The sequence below is a fragment of the Bos taurus genome, chromosome 20 (genome assembly GCF_002263795.3).
Source record: "Bos taurus isolate L1 Dominette 01449 registration number 42190680 breed Hereford chromosome 20, ARS-UCD2.0, whole genome shotgun sequence".
NCBI lineage: Eukaryota > Metazoa > Chordata > Mammalia > Artiodactyla > Bovidae > Bos > Bos taurus.
The window spans coordinates 25,976,354-25,992,702 of NC_037347.1; the positions used below are offsets into that span (position 1 = coordinate 25,976,354).

Here is a 16,349-nt window from a genome sequence, read left to right on the forward strand (position 1 = left end):
TGGCTAATTTTGTATAAGACCCAGACCCAAGCCCTGGCCCCCAGAGAGCGGGGTGCTCCAGAGAGGTGGCTGTGCAGAATACTGACCTAGCATCAGCCCTTCAACGAGGAGATTGATATCCAGAGTTGAATGAATTGCATAAAGTTAAAAATTTCAGGGTCTACTTATTTGCAGCTGAACAAAACATTCAGGGTCAGCACGAAAGGAGGGTTGGGGGAAAGGGATCAAGACCACTGGAGATAAAATCCTTACTGATTGTTTTCAAAAACATGAGTGAGAATTTGCAAGCTAACTTGCATTTACTTTTTTCTTACAATATAAAATGTAGGGTTGCTCTGTAATAAGGAAATTGGCAGAGGTCTTTAGGACCCTCATTTTAAAATACGAAACAGTTCTTACCTTCCATAAAATTGCAACTAGAGCTAATAGCAAAAGGATTCCAGCGATTACACTTCCTACTATCACTCCAGTCGGTACTTCAACTTTCTCATGGGGTTTCATTATCGTAAGGGGAATCTGTAAGTGTATATACAAAACAATTGTTAATTTTAGCACTAGGAAAAAAGTAAGATGGTCTAGTCAAATCCTCTAATCTTAAAAGTGATGCTCTAGAAAGGGGATGTGATTTCCTCACGATCACAATCCTTAGTTAAACACTGTGAAGTAGAATCTCGAAATGCGCCTGCAAATACAGGCAAGGCAGCATGCAAGTCTTCCCCTTTTCTTCCTTTAAATGCATCAGTGCTTAGCAGGCATGTCATCTCTGACGATCTCAGATGCTTTAATCATTTATGAAATGGGAACTTCAGTTTCTGACACCCACTCAAGTGAAAGCATTTGGAACCCAGTCTTGGGGAGGGAAGTCAACAAATTAACCACCCAAATCCCTTGTGATTAAACAACAATTTTGTATTGGGTTCCTAAAATGTTGATTTCACTTACTCTCACTCAAGATTACTTGATAATGAGTTGTTAACAAGTAGAAGTAATATCTCAAGACTCAAGCTGACATTTTCAGTGATAAATTGCCCTTGAGGCTATGCGTGATTCTTAATGTCCACTTTCTGGCAGTCTTTGTGACTTTGGGCTTCCCTGGTGGCTCAGTGGTAAAGAATCCACCTGCCAGTCCCTGGGTTGGGAAGATCTGGAGAAGGAAATGGCAACCCACTTCAGTATTCTTGCCTGGAGAATTCCATGAACAGAGAAGCCTGGTGGGCTACAGTCCATGGAGTTGCAAAGAGTTGGACATGACTTAGCTACTAAACCACAACATCAGCATGGCTGCTGTAAGTTCTAACAGTAATGTTCTGGTTTTTTTTTTTTTTTTTTTAATTGGAGAAAGAATCACAACCATTTCCTCCACAAAGAATATTCTTAAAAGAGTTACATTTTGGAACCAAATGAGAGGAGAAAACCTAACTAACTTACTTACATTTAACACTGAATTACAATGAGAGATGAGCTGCTTTTCACCAAAGAATTTATGAGTTGGGCTAAATTTTAGTCTGGTTTTTTGGTGACTATGGTTCTTCTAATTTGGATTTTGAAGAGCTAAAATAAAGCTTTGTAAATTTAGGAATAAAATAACTAAATTCATATAGTTCACTGTGTATTGGCCGTCATATCCCTACTTCTGTCTATTTTAGAACGTTCTAATCCAGCCTCCACGGATCTTTAGGGAACCATGAGTACAAGATTTTTGTTATCAGATTTTTAAGCAGGCTTAGAATTCAAATCTAAGAATCATTCGTCTACGTATAGGGATAGGTCAGTTTATTCTTTGGATTCCAAAAACTATTTAAAAATTATTTAAAATAGTATTTGAATTAAAAAATATATTTTTATAGGCACAAGTAGTAGTTGGCCTCTATTATCAGTATTGAGCAGAGAAAACCATGGAAAGAAAAATCTCCCAAAAGGTTCATTGATGTTAATTTAAACTTTTCATTAACACATTTATTTAGTGCAGCTTTCTTCAAGATTTCAGCAGAGGTCCAGGTATTGTCTGAATACTGTATTTTTCTGAAATGAACTTTTAACATATGTATAGTATTTCCTTCCCCCAACCCTGCAGACTAAGTTCATAGCACTCTGATTTTGAATCCCACATTTCCTTTGGCTCCATTTCTGTCTTTCCACACTCCAGCCCCTGAAGATAGGGTGTGGGCCTTCTCTGATAGTCCTAAACCAGAAGCAGAAAAGCATGCTGTGTGGAATCATTTTTGTTGGGACAACAGTGGAACGGCAGTGCTGTGAGCTCTACTCGCAGGCACTGAGAGGCCCAGGGTTCACAAGGCCATTGGCATTTTAGCCAAGTCCATAGGCTGCAGCAGTGGACTGAGGCCAGCTGCCAAGCTGGCCTTGGGGGCAGAGTCTTGAACTGGCTTCCAATTCCTAACAAAAGCATTGGGAAGAAAATGCCCAGTTCTCTGCCAGCAGATTAACTGAGCATGGAAATCCCGCTATACCTAAACAGCATATTCTAAGCAGTGCAAAGGAAGGTCGTCCCATGCCAGCTCTTGGAACAGTGAGCCTCTGTTTTCTGTGAACATATGTTTCTTTGCCAAATCTTTTTTTATTTTTTTAAATCAAGAGAAGCATTTATAGTTCTCTAGACTGAAGATCTAATGAGTGGATGTGTCTTACAGTGTCAGTGTCAGCTGTAAGGAGTACTACTTAAAAAAAAAAGCCCTCTAATAAATGCCTTATTTATTAAGCATGCTTCAGCACTTAAAAATACTCTGAAATACTACGTATGATTCAAACGAGCATGACTTAGACTTCATGGCCTAGGATGTAGATTACTTAGTGAAAGCATGAGCAGCAAGGAGGAGCCGAGGTGCTGGTTGAGGCTGGAGCAGCGAGAAGGGGGCCACAGCCAGATGGAACCCCTTGCATCCTGCCTTCTGTGGGATCATCATGTCTGATCCAGCTTTGCCAATGTGGGGACATGGAGTAGGGCAAGTACACAGCTGGGCTTTTTTGAGCAGCAAACACCCTTGTCAAAAGCTCAACATGCCCCTGCACACAGCACTGGCAGAGGGGTGGGCAAACCACCCGAGCCACCCCTCCAGCCTGACCCCTGGATACAGCCGCCTACCCTTACCCCATATAAGAAAAAAAAACAGCTCCCCTCTCAGGGGGCGAGTAAGCAGGGGAATCTGTTAACTCATTCTTGCTCCCCACCTGCTAAAGCAGTGAGTGAGTGAGTGAGTGAGTGAAGTCGCTCAGTCGTGTCCGACTCTTTGTGACGCTGTGGACTGTAGCCTACCAGGCTTCTCTGTCCATGGGATTCTCCGGGCAAGAATACTGGAGTGGGTTACCATTTCCTTCTCCAGGGGATCTTCCCGACCCAGAGATCGAACCCAGGTCTCCTGCATTGCAGGCAGACACTTTAACCTCTGAGCCACCAGGGAAGCCCTGCTAAAGCAGGGGCCCTAATAAATCCTTGCCTGAAAAAAGAAAAAAAACTCAACATGATAAACATTAGACTTTTAGAGTTTCACTAAGATAGTTCTATATACAGGTAAATGAGAAGAATGACTGTTCCATAAACTGTCAGAAATGGAATGCCAGACTCCACGACCCACAGGGAGGGATATGAGCACTCACCGTCACCGTGTTTTCTTCGATCACGTATATCTGAGGGTTATATGTGTCAATTTCTGCAGCTGCTGTCAACTGTACTGTCTGGAAAGTCGACTGGAACATAAGAATAAAGAGCATATTTTTATCCTAGCAGAAGTTAATGCATAAAACAACATGTCCATTATTTATTTCCTTGTGGAAAGTGACTAGAGCAAATGCCAACTCTGAAGACTCAAACATCTTTGTGTGCTTAAATCACTGATATGACAGGACCCCACACAGAAACTTAGGCTGTGTGGGTGGCTGGGCCCTGCAGTGGCAAATTAAACTGAGTCGTGGCGGGTGGGGTCTAGATATCAGCTTGTTAAAATGTCTCTCTAGACGACTCTTAACTTGAAAATGGGTGAAAAACAAAGGTTTAGAACTGAAGTTTTTAATTGGGAAAGATCATAGTTTAGGCTTTTAAAAACTTAAGTTTGTGTCATGAGAGAAAATTGAAAACTTTATGCTTGCCTAAGTCACAAAATGAAATAGAAAATCAGATTAAAAAAGAGAATTTTTCCTCTGGGTACACATGTATAAAATAATACTGTTTGAAGACCACATGTGTCAGTAGCAGACACCCTAAACCTTATGTCAGCGCTATATAACAGTGATAACTTCAGATTTCTTAAGTATTTCTACAAAAATATTGGATTTGGGGTAGGCATTTGGAAGGACATACATTTTATGCTGATGTCATTAGTAACCTCCACAAATGAAATAGTTTTGCATGTGCTCCTGAATGCACTTACAGAAAAAGCTATGCACTACCGCTGTGTTGTTTTCTCCGTTATCAAATATCAGGACTGATGCTTATTTTGAGATGAAATATAATGCCTGGATTTGAGAACTGCCTTCCCATGCTCTGGCTACTAGGATTGAGTTTTTCTGGTTACCAGGCACATGATTCAATATACTCCATGAGGTAATTTGTTAAACTATATCTGGGAGCCAGAAGAAGAGAATGCATATCCAAAAAGTGAGCAATTTATTTCTTTTCCACTGGCTCGGTCTCTGATTAGTCTTCTTAATTTTCTCAAAATGGAAGACTGCAGCAGAAGTTAACCCTGATTACTGGTACCTCAAACATGCATTATTTGGGGAACATTAAGAGTACTGACAATGGTTTAAATTTAAAAAGGAGTAACAGTTTAGTGAATGCTCACTTCATAGTCCCTGCATAGTACAGGTGAAAGCATTTCCTTACAGCACTGATATATCTGCCCTCCCGAGTCTGGCTGTTCGCACAGGCGCACAGCCCCTGCATGGCTGATAAGTAGAGGTGGGCGTACCATGCATGCTCAGGAGAGGGAAGTCACACCTGCTAGCATTCGGCCTTTTCCAGAGCAGCCAACATGCCACTGATTTGGAGGTCTGAGCAATCACTTTGTGATGAAATTACTTTGAAATGCTGACTTACACTGCCTCAGATAAAGGACAAAAAGTGGTATATTAATGGGCCCTAATACAGGAAATAGGATTCCTATTTCAGACTGGGTCTCCTAGGTGGTCTGAACATCCACTTGGCTGTTGAAATAGCTGAAAACAAGGTGGGGAGAAACATTTGACCTTTCATGAAAGAGGAAGATGTATAAGCCTTGATATACAGTAATTCCCATGAGTGTTTTTCAGCATAAATAATACACTGCTTCAAAATTTTGCTCCCAGAAATGAAACTGCTGCTTCTGAAAACCTTGGGAAGGTACTTTAAAAAGTCTTACAGTTAAAATGATGTAGCTTTAAACAAACTTGAGAAAAACCAAATGCATTTTACAGAGTTGGAGTGATTGCCTTTTGATTTGCAACGGTTTTCCTTCCCAGCTGGCAAAGATTACTATGAAAACATTTGTTCCTCAAATCCAAGGAGCCAAGATCCAATGGGTAAAACTCAGCACCAATCTGCAGCAGCTGGGATGGTGGCATAACTGCGTGCTTTGCCTCTTAACAGTATTTAGAAGCGTCCTGAAGGCTTGAAAGCAACTAACAAGAAAACCGACTAAAAAGCAAACAAGCAGAAAACCCAACTCCTCACTCCTCCACTTCTCTAGCAAATTTCCCCCTGCCTTTCACAGCTCTTCGGTTATTTCTTTATCCAAGAATATTGCTTATATTTTTGTTCCAGGGACAAGTTTGGAGGGAGCTAATTCTCCAATGTTACATAAAACTCCTCAGCAGGGAATGGGGTCTGCTGGAGAGATCACGAAGTGGTTAGAATATAGGGAATAGGATACAGTTGGTAAGCACCTTGAGGACTGATTTATTCATTTTAAAATCACCTAGAGCTGCAAGGCCCCTTGGAGATTTTAGACTAATTTTTATTTTGCCTTAGAGCCAATGTTAGTAAAATGAACAACTCGCTGCTTATGTAGTCAGATTTAAAGAGCTTGGTCCATCCTTCCAGTTTCCGAGCCAGACTGAAATTCTGGCTTCCGAAATCTCTATTGGAAGCAGCTATCACTACTGCCAAGTCACACTTGCTGATGGAATAACACCCTGACATTGTTCTGGAACTTTCTTTGAACTTTTCATGAGATTGAAATGACTTTAAAAAAAGTTGTAAGCAAACTGGAGACTTCATGAGAGAAGAAGTAAGAACAGGCGAGCAGAGTGTTTATCTGGCTCTAGGAAGACAGATCCTTAGGTTGGATTCACCCTCCAGGTGGTCTGAGATCAATCAACAGCCCCCTGGGGGTGCCAGGAATGAGGCTGAGATGTGCATGCTTTGATTTGGGTGTGGCAGAGGAGACCAGAAGGTCAGAGGAGAGCATGAGGAGGCAGATAGAGAAGGTGGCCCCTCACACCCCAGACAGCAGAGGGGATCCTGACACCACTCCAGGGATTCTGCTGTGGTAGGTTGGCCTGGGGTCTAAGAAGCAGAAGCTTTGCAAGCACCTCAGGGGATTCAGAGGCACAGCCAGGTTGGGCAAGCCTTGGAAAGGGATGGAAGCATATTACTTCCAAGGTAAGATTGCTCTGGGCCACTGGGCACAGCTGACATTAGCCAGAATGCTAATTTTGTCAAGGGGTGTGAACTTAAAGCGAAGCTTTACATTTCCTTGCTATCCATAAACCCAGTAAATTAAGCTGATACTTACTGCTGCGAAAGTCCCATTCCAAATCCTGGTGGACACATTAAGGAAGTATTCTCCTTTCACCTGAAGGTCTCTCAGCCAGCACATGATGTTACTGCATGAAGCGGTTCTACAGTTCTTTCAGGTTGGAGTCAGTGATAAAAGAAGAGAAGTTAGTATGAGCTTTAAAAGAAGAAATGCTAAAATTTTATGAAGACATAAAACCCAGGGAAGGATCTAGGGAAATTGGCAGTCTCGTGAACTATGAGTAATTATTATATAACCCTTCTAGAGATTCTGGCACTTTGCCTCAAAATGTAAGAAGTACATGTCCTTTGCCCTGCCATTTCCCATCTGTATGGAGGACCTCAGGAAATAATCATAAATGAGTGCAGAAAAATACAGCAAGCCTATTTATTGCACTACTATTGATGAGAGAGAAAAATAAATAATTCATGTTTATCAACAGTGTACTAGTTTATTACTGAATACACTAAGGGCTTCCCTGGTGGCTCAGATGGTAAAGAATCTGCCTGCAATATGGGAGACCTGGGTTGGATCCCTGGGTCAGGAAGATCCCCTAGAGGAAGAGATGGCAACCCACTCCAGAATTCTTGCCTGGAGAATCCCAATGGATAGAAGAGCCTGGTGTGCTACAGTCCACGCAGTCACAAAGAATCAGACAACTACTCAGTGACTAACACGTTCACTTTTTTGTGTATATACACAAAATTCAGTACAGTTTAGTTAGTAACCTCATGATAAAGATGCCTTCCTTGAATTTTAAAAAAGTCGTCATTAAAAGAATCAATGGTTAACAAGGAAGGGTTAGTGGGGAGAGAGGGATGAATAGGTGTAGCTCAAAGGAGTTTCCGGGCAGTGAACTATTCTGTATGCCATAATTGTGCATCCACGTCATTATCCATTTGTCCAGACTCATAGACTATACATCAAGAGTACAACTAATGTAAACCATGGACTTTGGGTAATTATGATGTGTCAGCAGGGGGGATTTGATAGTGTGGTAGGCTGTGGGTATGTGGGGGCAAGGGTATATGGGAAATTTCTGTAATTTAAACTCATTTTGCTGTGAACCTAAAACCACTGTAAAAATAAAGCCTGTTAAAAGATCTATGATATATGGGCCAAAGAAAAAAGGTAGCTTGGTCCATTTATGTAACAGTATACATGTGCCTATTTGTAGATGAATGATTATAAAGAAGAATGCTCAGTAAATGTTAAGTGGTCAACTGTTAGATTTCTAAAGAACTTTCATTTCTGCTTTGTAGTTTTTTGTGTTCTGTTTGCTTTATATTGGAAGTTGCCATTTTTACAAAGTCAAACATTTTCACAAAAATATGGAAACTTCTAAGAGGTATCATATTTTGGCATACACTGAGATGAGTTTCTCCTGGGCATTTTTACATACCTCTGTTCAGATTTAGACCACATTTACACTGTAATTACACTATAGTCACTTAAGAAACTGTTTCATTCTCCTAGCTTCCTGTTTTCCCATCCTTTCTGAAACAAAAGAATTGCAATGAAAGGAAAACAGGAGAAATTCCACGTTGTTCATAGAGGAGAACTGACATTGATCTTGTACATGTGCACTAAGTCACGATTCTATGGACTGCAGCCCACCGGCTCCTCTGTCCATAGGATTTTCCAGGTAAGAATATTGGAGTAGGCTGTCATTTCCCTCTCCAGAGGATCTTCCCAACCCAGGGATTGAACCCACGTCTCCTGCTTGACAGGCAGATTCTTTACCACCGAGCCCCCTGGGAAGCCCTGAAGTTGATCTTACTGTTTGCTAAATGTTTATGTATTTGAATACTTAATAATGTGCCAAGCACCACGCTAGACACTAGACAAGCCTCTTTCCCAAAGAAAGTGGCATATAGCTGCACAGCAGGATTTGATCAAATATGGAAAGCAGAGCAGGGTTGTCAGTCAAATTTAACAGCTCAATAAAGACATCAGTGATTCTGTGGAGAAGGTGAGAGAGGCTTTACCTCGCATACATGCCCAGCTCCCGCCCAGCTCTTTGCAGTGTTTCCAACATGCACGACACAAAACTAGTTTGACATGGGGTCCTTTTGATTTCATGAAATTATAATAATGGCATAAGTGATAATACCAATACCCTGGATTTGAGTGTATATTTTCTTGATTCACACAGACCATCAAAGGCAAAACAGGAAAGTTCTCCCACATGCATGGTGGCAGGGAAAAAGAAGTGCCTCAATTTCCAGGTAAAACAAACAATGAATCACCCAGGGAAATTTTCACCCCATTAACCTGTCCTTACCAATTCTTTTATGTGCCGGAAATTTTCACTCTTGAAAGATACAGAAGAAGACGTCTGTCCTATTTTCAGTGGATTTATTTCGGCTTCGCAACTGATGTCACCAGCCTACAAAGAAGGACATCAAATTGGTCTTCGGAAGCAAGATGGTTTATGATGTTTTCAACTTGTTAGGAAATCCTGTTGTCCCATGTTGGGTCAGGGGAGGGCTCCCAGGATTCCCTTCACTGTGCTGACCTGGCCACACTTCTGTACATCACTACTGTAATTCTGAAGTATTCAGGTCCTTCTGATGTGACTGGACAGCATGGCACCGGTTTTTAACAATCCATGTGTGATGAAAGAAATTTGCAATAACAACTGACTATGAGTGATTTCACTCAGGTTCTTTCCTGTGGAACAGTTTAGGCTTTTGCTTCCCTGTGGTCACCTCTGAACACCACAGAAGTAATGCTGCTGTAGCATCAGCTAAGCGCTAATCACGGGGTTTGGCTAGAGTCTCTCGGAACTACCTGGATGGCCCTTAAAGGAAAACACCAGTGCTAGAGCCTTCGCCTTGGAGATTCTGGTACAATTGCCTGGGGTAGGCCTTGGCATCACACAGATTCGAAAAACGACCCAGGTGATTAAATGAGCACCCAGGGTGGACAACTACTGGACAAAAGCCCTGGCTGAGAGCTTGAAACAAAGCTACTGACTGCAGCTGTGTGGCCCAATTACTCTCCCACCATGGGTTCAACCTCTCACTTCCCAGCCAGCTAACTTCTCTATAAACAGGGCTCTGACACAGTCAGATCTTCACCTGATCAGAACGAGGTGCTAATAATAATTTCTGCTATCTGTAAATCCCTAGACTCAGACATTTCTGATGACAATATCCTGCTTCTAATATGAAATTAACTGCTAGTTAACTGGCACCCAGGGTGCACAGGGATTATCTTTTCAGTTCCTCGTCTGTAAGAGGGCAGGCATGATCACCCCCTCGGGGTGTCCCCACATGGGAGGCGTGCATTTTATAGGCAGTTCGGCTGCCCTTACCTGATCTGTGTGCACCCCGGTCAGGTACATCAGTGGGTTCTTGTCTTTGGTGTATTGAGGGATGTGGATGATCACAGATGCCATGCTTACTGGAACACTTCCTGTTGTTACCTGTGTAGTAAGGACACATTCTGATTGCTGCTACATCAGACGCACATTGCAAGGAAAGTAATCAAAAACCTCAGGGTTGATGATGGGCAACTATTAAGTAGTTAGATTGAGTTCCTATGACAGTGAGTCACTACTTTATGGACTCTTTGAGCCCTTGTGTTTTCTCTCTCATTAAAATCTCAACATCTATGATTTGGACTGGTACATAATTTGTGACTTAGGAGATGGTTAAAAACACCTGCCATCTGTGGGTTTGGCCTGTCAGGGCATGAAGTCCCACTCTGCCCCTGATAGCAGTGGGGCTTAGGCAAGATACTTGACCTCTTCATGCTTCAGTTTTCTCATTTGTAAAATAAAGATAGGCAGCAACTCAGTAGCCATGCACAGGTATAGCCTCTGTTCTCACTGGTGGGAAGTCTGTCCTAGTTTTTCAGGGCTCATACCCTATTGGGGTTAGACATTTTAAAGAACGCTCATAGGAATAATAATCCTACCAATCTCATAACTGATCCGGGAATTAAATGGGTTAACATGTATAAAGCATTTCATACAAAGGCTGATACTTATTATATGTCTTTGAATATTATTTTATTGTTACTACTAATTGACTAAATGTTTCATTAAAGAAGTAACTGCCAAATACCATGCACATTTTGCAAATTCCATCAATTTGGATCACAAATCAAGATTCCTTTAAGGACTTTTTAAAGAATATAAATTATCACCAAATTATAGAGTTGTAACCATTTGACAGATTAGTAGAATATGTACAAAAATAAAATGACAGGCTGGTAGATGGATTCTTTCCTTTTTATTTAACAAAGTTTATGTAATGTCATTATAAAATAGTCTCTCACAAATTCGTTTCTCTTTATATAACTGGAAACAAACTTTAATAATTACCAATTAATAGCCAATAGAAATTGATTTAAAAATATTTTGTATACTACTTAGCATGACTGTACAAAGTAAATATTTGTATACAAATGGTGAGCTTCTCAAACAGAAGTGGTTTCCAAGCATAAATTGGTATTATATTGCAGAGACTTCTGTCCACAGTAGTAGCTTTATGTTAATACTCTGTTGATTAATATTCAATATTTGCTTTCAAAATACACCAATAATCCCTTACCCTGGATACAAAACTATGTATCAATACAAAGCCCAGCTGTTTATTTATTGATGGCCCATCTTTGTGGTTCTCAAAGAACGGCACCTGGCCCAGAAGCATCCACATCCCCTGGGAACTTGTTAGACCTGCACATTGTTAGGCCCACCCCAGACGTTTTGAATCAGAACTACTGGAGATGGAGCCCAGTGACATATGTTTGACCACACTCAGGTGATCCTAATGTGTGCTCAAATTTGAGAACCACTGGCATATTTCAACTTCGTTTTACTTTCTTCTTCTCTTCCTGCCCTCATTCCCGGCACCCCCCCCACCCCCCCACCCCCCCTCACCCGCCCCCCCGCCCCCGCCCCGCCTCTCTTGACTTCCCACTCTTATAACAGGTGTACCAACCTTAATGGAGAAGATGAATTTTGGACCAATATCTTCAAAACTGTGCACGACAGAAGAAACATTCCCATCCAAGGAGACTTCATAAAAATTTATGTTGGTAGATCTGTTGGATGATATTCGTAAAGCTGAATATTTTAGTTATGCTATTGCTCTTGAAGTTTAATATTTCTTGTACTTATATATCTTCCAGCTTATATTACAAGTGAAAGAATTCACATTTAGGTACAAAACATTAAAGGAAAACAAATATTTGTTATGGACTTAAGGCCCAGTATACATTTCTAAGGCTAAAACAAGTTCATTTCAAAACATATCCCTTCATGATCATTCTGCTAAGATTCTTTGTGTTACATCAGTTGTATATATAGATACATGTGTCAGTTGTAAGTTTCTAAAATAAGTACAAATGTATTACTTTGGAACCTGTAGTGAAACTCTTTGCAAGATTGCTATTATATTGACTGCTGTGTTAATACAGTGGACACCTGGTCCTTATTGCTTGGACGAACAGATTTATAAGGCAGAGGGTTTTCCACTTGGTATGATGGCTGAAATATCATCAGGCGTTAGCTCCTGCACTACTCATCACTGGATGCCTGTGAAACGGTGTGCTGCTGCTGCTGCTAAGTCACTTCAGTCATGTCCGACTCTGTGTGACCCCATAGACGGCGGGGTATACATTTTGTTTATTATTCCTTCAGTATTCTTGCCTGGCAAATCCCATGAACAGAGGAGCCTGGCAGGCTACAGTCCATGGGGTTGCAAACAGTCGGACACAACTTAATGACTGAACAATGACAACAATCCTTGGTTTCAAGCCAACTCTGACGCTTTGGTCTGAATCGGGGTAGGTCCATCTGTTTCCACCACTGACCACAGAAACCACTTCTAAGATGGCTGACTCAGGAATTTTGTTAATAGATTAGACCTAGAAGTAATGGCCTAACTGAATGTCTTTGCCTGGGGCTGCTGAGTAGGGTTTGCAAGTGGAAGAATGACCAGGCCTTAGGGAACCCGCATAGGACAACCCAGACTGAAATGTAACTGAATACCATTCCCTCTCTTCACTCATTTCTGGGAATCTGAGGCTGAATTCCAACCAGGGCAGCTTCCTTGTGGGGTAGAGGGCAGATAGCAGGGGCAGGAGTCTGAGAAGCAATATTTATTGCCATCAGACAGTTTATCCTAATTATAATACATTGATTCTATTTCCTAAAAGAAAATAGGACTGGATATTTTCAAGATAGAATCCTTTCGTTTCTTTACTGAAAATCTTGCCTTTTTCTCTTTTATGCCTTAGAATTTTCCCCCAAATTCTTAAAAGGAAAATATGTCAAAGGGACTTAAATAAATGTAGTATTTGTCAAGGTTATGTCTATGAGAGGAAATAATGATTTGTCAGCCTTACATGGAAAATGGGAAAACTTACTGGGATTTAAAACAGAAAGCCTGACTCCAATAAAAATTAATTTAAAAAATAAAATAGAAAGGTTGGCTGTATGTGCCTTTCAGATCTTTGTGTGAGCCCCTATGTATGGCCAGTTTTCAAATTGATTAATATGCTCTGTTTCTGCATTTTAAAGAGATCCAACATTTTTTTCATTTGTTCCTTAAGGGTTCCATCAGTTACTTAAATATTGATCAATATATTTACATTAGCAGTTAGCTATAGTGGGCCAGATCCTGTTTTAGAAATAAACTCCACTGTCATCTATTTCCACCCATCATATTTGCAAAATATAATTGCACACTTATATACTATCAAAATGGTTCCTAAGGGATATACTCAATAATTGGGATTGGGTAGAACTTTTTTTTTCTCCAAAAAGTAAGTAAACTGTGTGTGTATGTGTGTGTGTGTGGCATATATCCTAGTAGATAGATAGACCTTGTATCTGGAAAATATTCTGAAACAGCCGAATTAGTCATTACAAAATGACCAGAGGAGATCGGAGGGATGATTTCTCTTCATCATGCATTTTTCCATGATGTTTGAGTTTTCTATCCATGCACATTTAACATCTTTCTTTTTAAAAAGATATTAAGACAAATTATCTGGATGATAGGTTTAGGAACCGCTTTAGCTTTATTCTTGCTAATTCTCCGTATTTTTTAACTTCATGATATAATTTAAACATCAGAATGTCTAAGAATCCAATTTACCATCACAAAAAATACATAGCTAAGATTTAGTAAATGTGAAGTCCCACTTCAATATTAAATTTATTTCATCTCAAAATAACTGAAAACATTGGCCATGGTGGGAGAATGGAATGATGAAAAGGCTCTATTAACAAAAAGCATTTAGGATGAGAAAGTAGCATTATAGGTAGGAAGGAAAACATTTAGGTAATGTGGTGCTAGCAATCTCTTCGGCTGCAGCTGTTTTCAGTTACTTATTTTAGCAGCTGAGGGCCCTTTGAAATCTGTAGTTACTGAATAATTTTTCAGGGATGATGACTTGAGATACAGTTTCTGCTTTTGCCGTTTGCAACTCACTTTATACAGAAGCATTCTTTTCATCTTTGCTCATGTGTCTTGAGCTCTAGACATAATGACATATTTTCCTTTTTGTTTTTGCTCAGGGATCTGTTGGATGATCCACATATTCCATGCTTTTAGAGGCTGGAGTGATGTTAGAGAAAGCTGTGGTCACTGGACACTTTGTAGCCGGCTCCCTGGGGATACGCTGCTGTGTGGTTTCCAGGGGTCATTGATCTGTGCTGCAAAGCTGCCACAGTGTTTCAGCAGCCAGAGAACTCTGGTTCCCAGGCTTGGAGGTGGGCCTCGCCTGGGACTTCTGCAGCTGCACAGCTGTGCGCAATGTGTGTGCCCACGAACCCGCCTCACTAAGTGGGAATGAAGGCGATAATATCAGCACCTGTGGTGTCTACAAGCTCCTCACCTCGCAAGACACCTGCCTCTCTGAACAATTCAAGATAATAGGCATCAAGTGGTACTGTTTTGGCCGGAGCTCTCAGGTTTACTTGCTTTGGACAGACAAGAAAGTGGAATAACTCATTTCTTTCTGGATGACCTCTTTTGAAAAATGCCTCATTTCATTCTGGTTGGAAGAAACCCCTAATCCACTGTGCCAGGAATTTTCTGTGACTAGATTCAATATTTGTGCCCAGGGCTTTGATGTCCAGGAGTGGGGCTACCCCTTGAGATCTCATGTGGACAGTGGGACAGAGGTGTGGGGAAGGAAGTGGTAGAACTCCTTGGGGCCCTGCGAGCTCTGGTCTGACAGCTCATCCGAGGGCCTGCAGGGGAGCTCCCCTTGGCATGTGACAGACAATTGTCTTTCTGGTATTGCTCTTAGTAAATCTAAAGCGTCCCTCAAGAGTCCAGGGAGTCCACCAAGGGTCAAGGGACCAGTGTGCCCCTGGACTTCTGTTTTAGTTGACAAGGAGGAAACATTTTGTAGAGGACTTCTTTAGTCATGAACCAAATGTGTTGTGAGCTGCGATCACAGGCTCCCACTGTTTCACCTACCTTGTTATGTGAATTTCGGCATCATACAGCAGAGAGAGTTTTAAGTTGACTGAATTATCTGCCATGTTTTCTTCCTGGCTTTCGCTATTGAAAGGAATATTAGGAAATTACTGAAACAGAAATATTTGAAAAGCCACTTTTCATCAGTTCATGACTTCATCACGTTTTACCTTAAGGCTCGGAAACTGATAGATGCCTGATTCTGAAGGTTTTGAAGATTGAAGTCGAAGTTAATAGTGAAAGTCACCTATACACAAAATGAAAACTCATCAATCTATGATGCTTTGTACTCAGGGACCAACATAAAAAAAAAAAAAAGTGCCCCATAAAAGTAAACTCACTCCCATTTGATTCTGAATTTTATGAAACTTAAGCTTTCTAATTTGTAGAATATCTATGTATTTTTCCACCTTGCCTCACCTTCAGAACAGAACTGAATTTACTTAACAAATACATACAGCAGGTCTCCCTAATGACTCAGTCAGTAAAGAATCTGCCTGCAAAGGAGACCTGGCCTTGATCCCTGGGTTGGGAAGATCCCCGGGAGAAGGAAATGGCAACCTACTCCAGTATTCTTGCTTGAGAAATCCCATGGACAGAGGATCCTGGCGGGCTGGAGTCCATGGGGTCACAAAAGAGTTGGACACGACTTGGCGACTACACCACCACCACCACCACCATACTTATCACAGGCACTAATACTTGTCTGAATTTGAAGGCTTTGTGCTGATGTAAAATTTGCTTACCACCAGGGGTTAACAAATGATATCCGTGACTATGTGTAAACCACTTTGACTGGTGTTGGTCAATGTGTTCAGAAAAAACTTTCTATGTTGTATGTGTCTTTGGAAATGAATTGCACAGGGGGAAATCCCACTTTTATTAATTTAAAGCATGCAGATATTTTAAAACTTCATTTAAATATGCAGCCAATTATTTTGTGGTGCCTCTCAAATGATGACACTTAATATTAAGAAAGATGGTTCACTGGTGAATTAACACCAATGATGAGAAGGGGTCAGCAGAGATTTGGGGATGAAATGGAAGCTGTACCTGTTGTTTGCTCTTTAAAGCAGGGTAGCCCACATTGCAGGTAACAGACTTCTGAGATGAAGCAATCTGGCAGGTCACTTCTGTCCCATCAACCTGAATGAGACCAAAGAAACAATGATCA

General features: G+C 41.0%; 1 protein-coding gene across 2 annotated transcripts in view; it reads right to left on the reverse strand.

Annotated features, from left to right (window-relative positions):
• The window catches only part of ITGA2 (integrin subunit alpha 2), a 108,733-nt gene that overhangs the window by 3,865 nt on the left and 88,519 nt on the right, over positions 1-16,349 (reverse strand). For both annotated transcript variants that reach the window (XM_024981212.2, NM_001166499.1), the window contains 9 exons: positions 16,229-16,321; positions 15,346-15,422; positions 15,176-15,259; positions 11,681-11,783; positions 10,048-10,158; positions 9,013-9,117; positions 6,726-6,839; positions 3,613-3,702; positions 400-516 (listed from right to left, as the gene is read on the reverse strand). In XM_024981212.2, the coding sequence (XP_024836980.1) occupies positions 400-516; positions 3,613-3,702; positions 6,726-6,839; positions 9,013-9,117; positions 10,048-10,158; positions 11,681-11,783; positions 15,176-15,259; positions 15,346-15,422; positions 16,229-16,321 (894 nt within the window). The remainder of the gene's footprint in view (positions 1-399; positions 517-3,612; positions 3,703-6,725; positions 6,840-9,012; positions 9,118-10,047; positions 10,159-11,680; positions 11,784-15,175; positions 15,260-15,345; positions 15,423-16,228; positions 16,322-16,349) is intronic.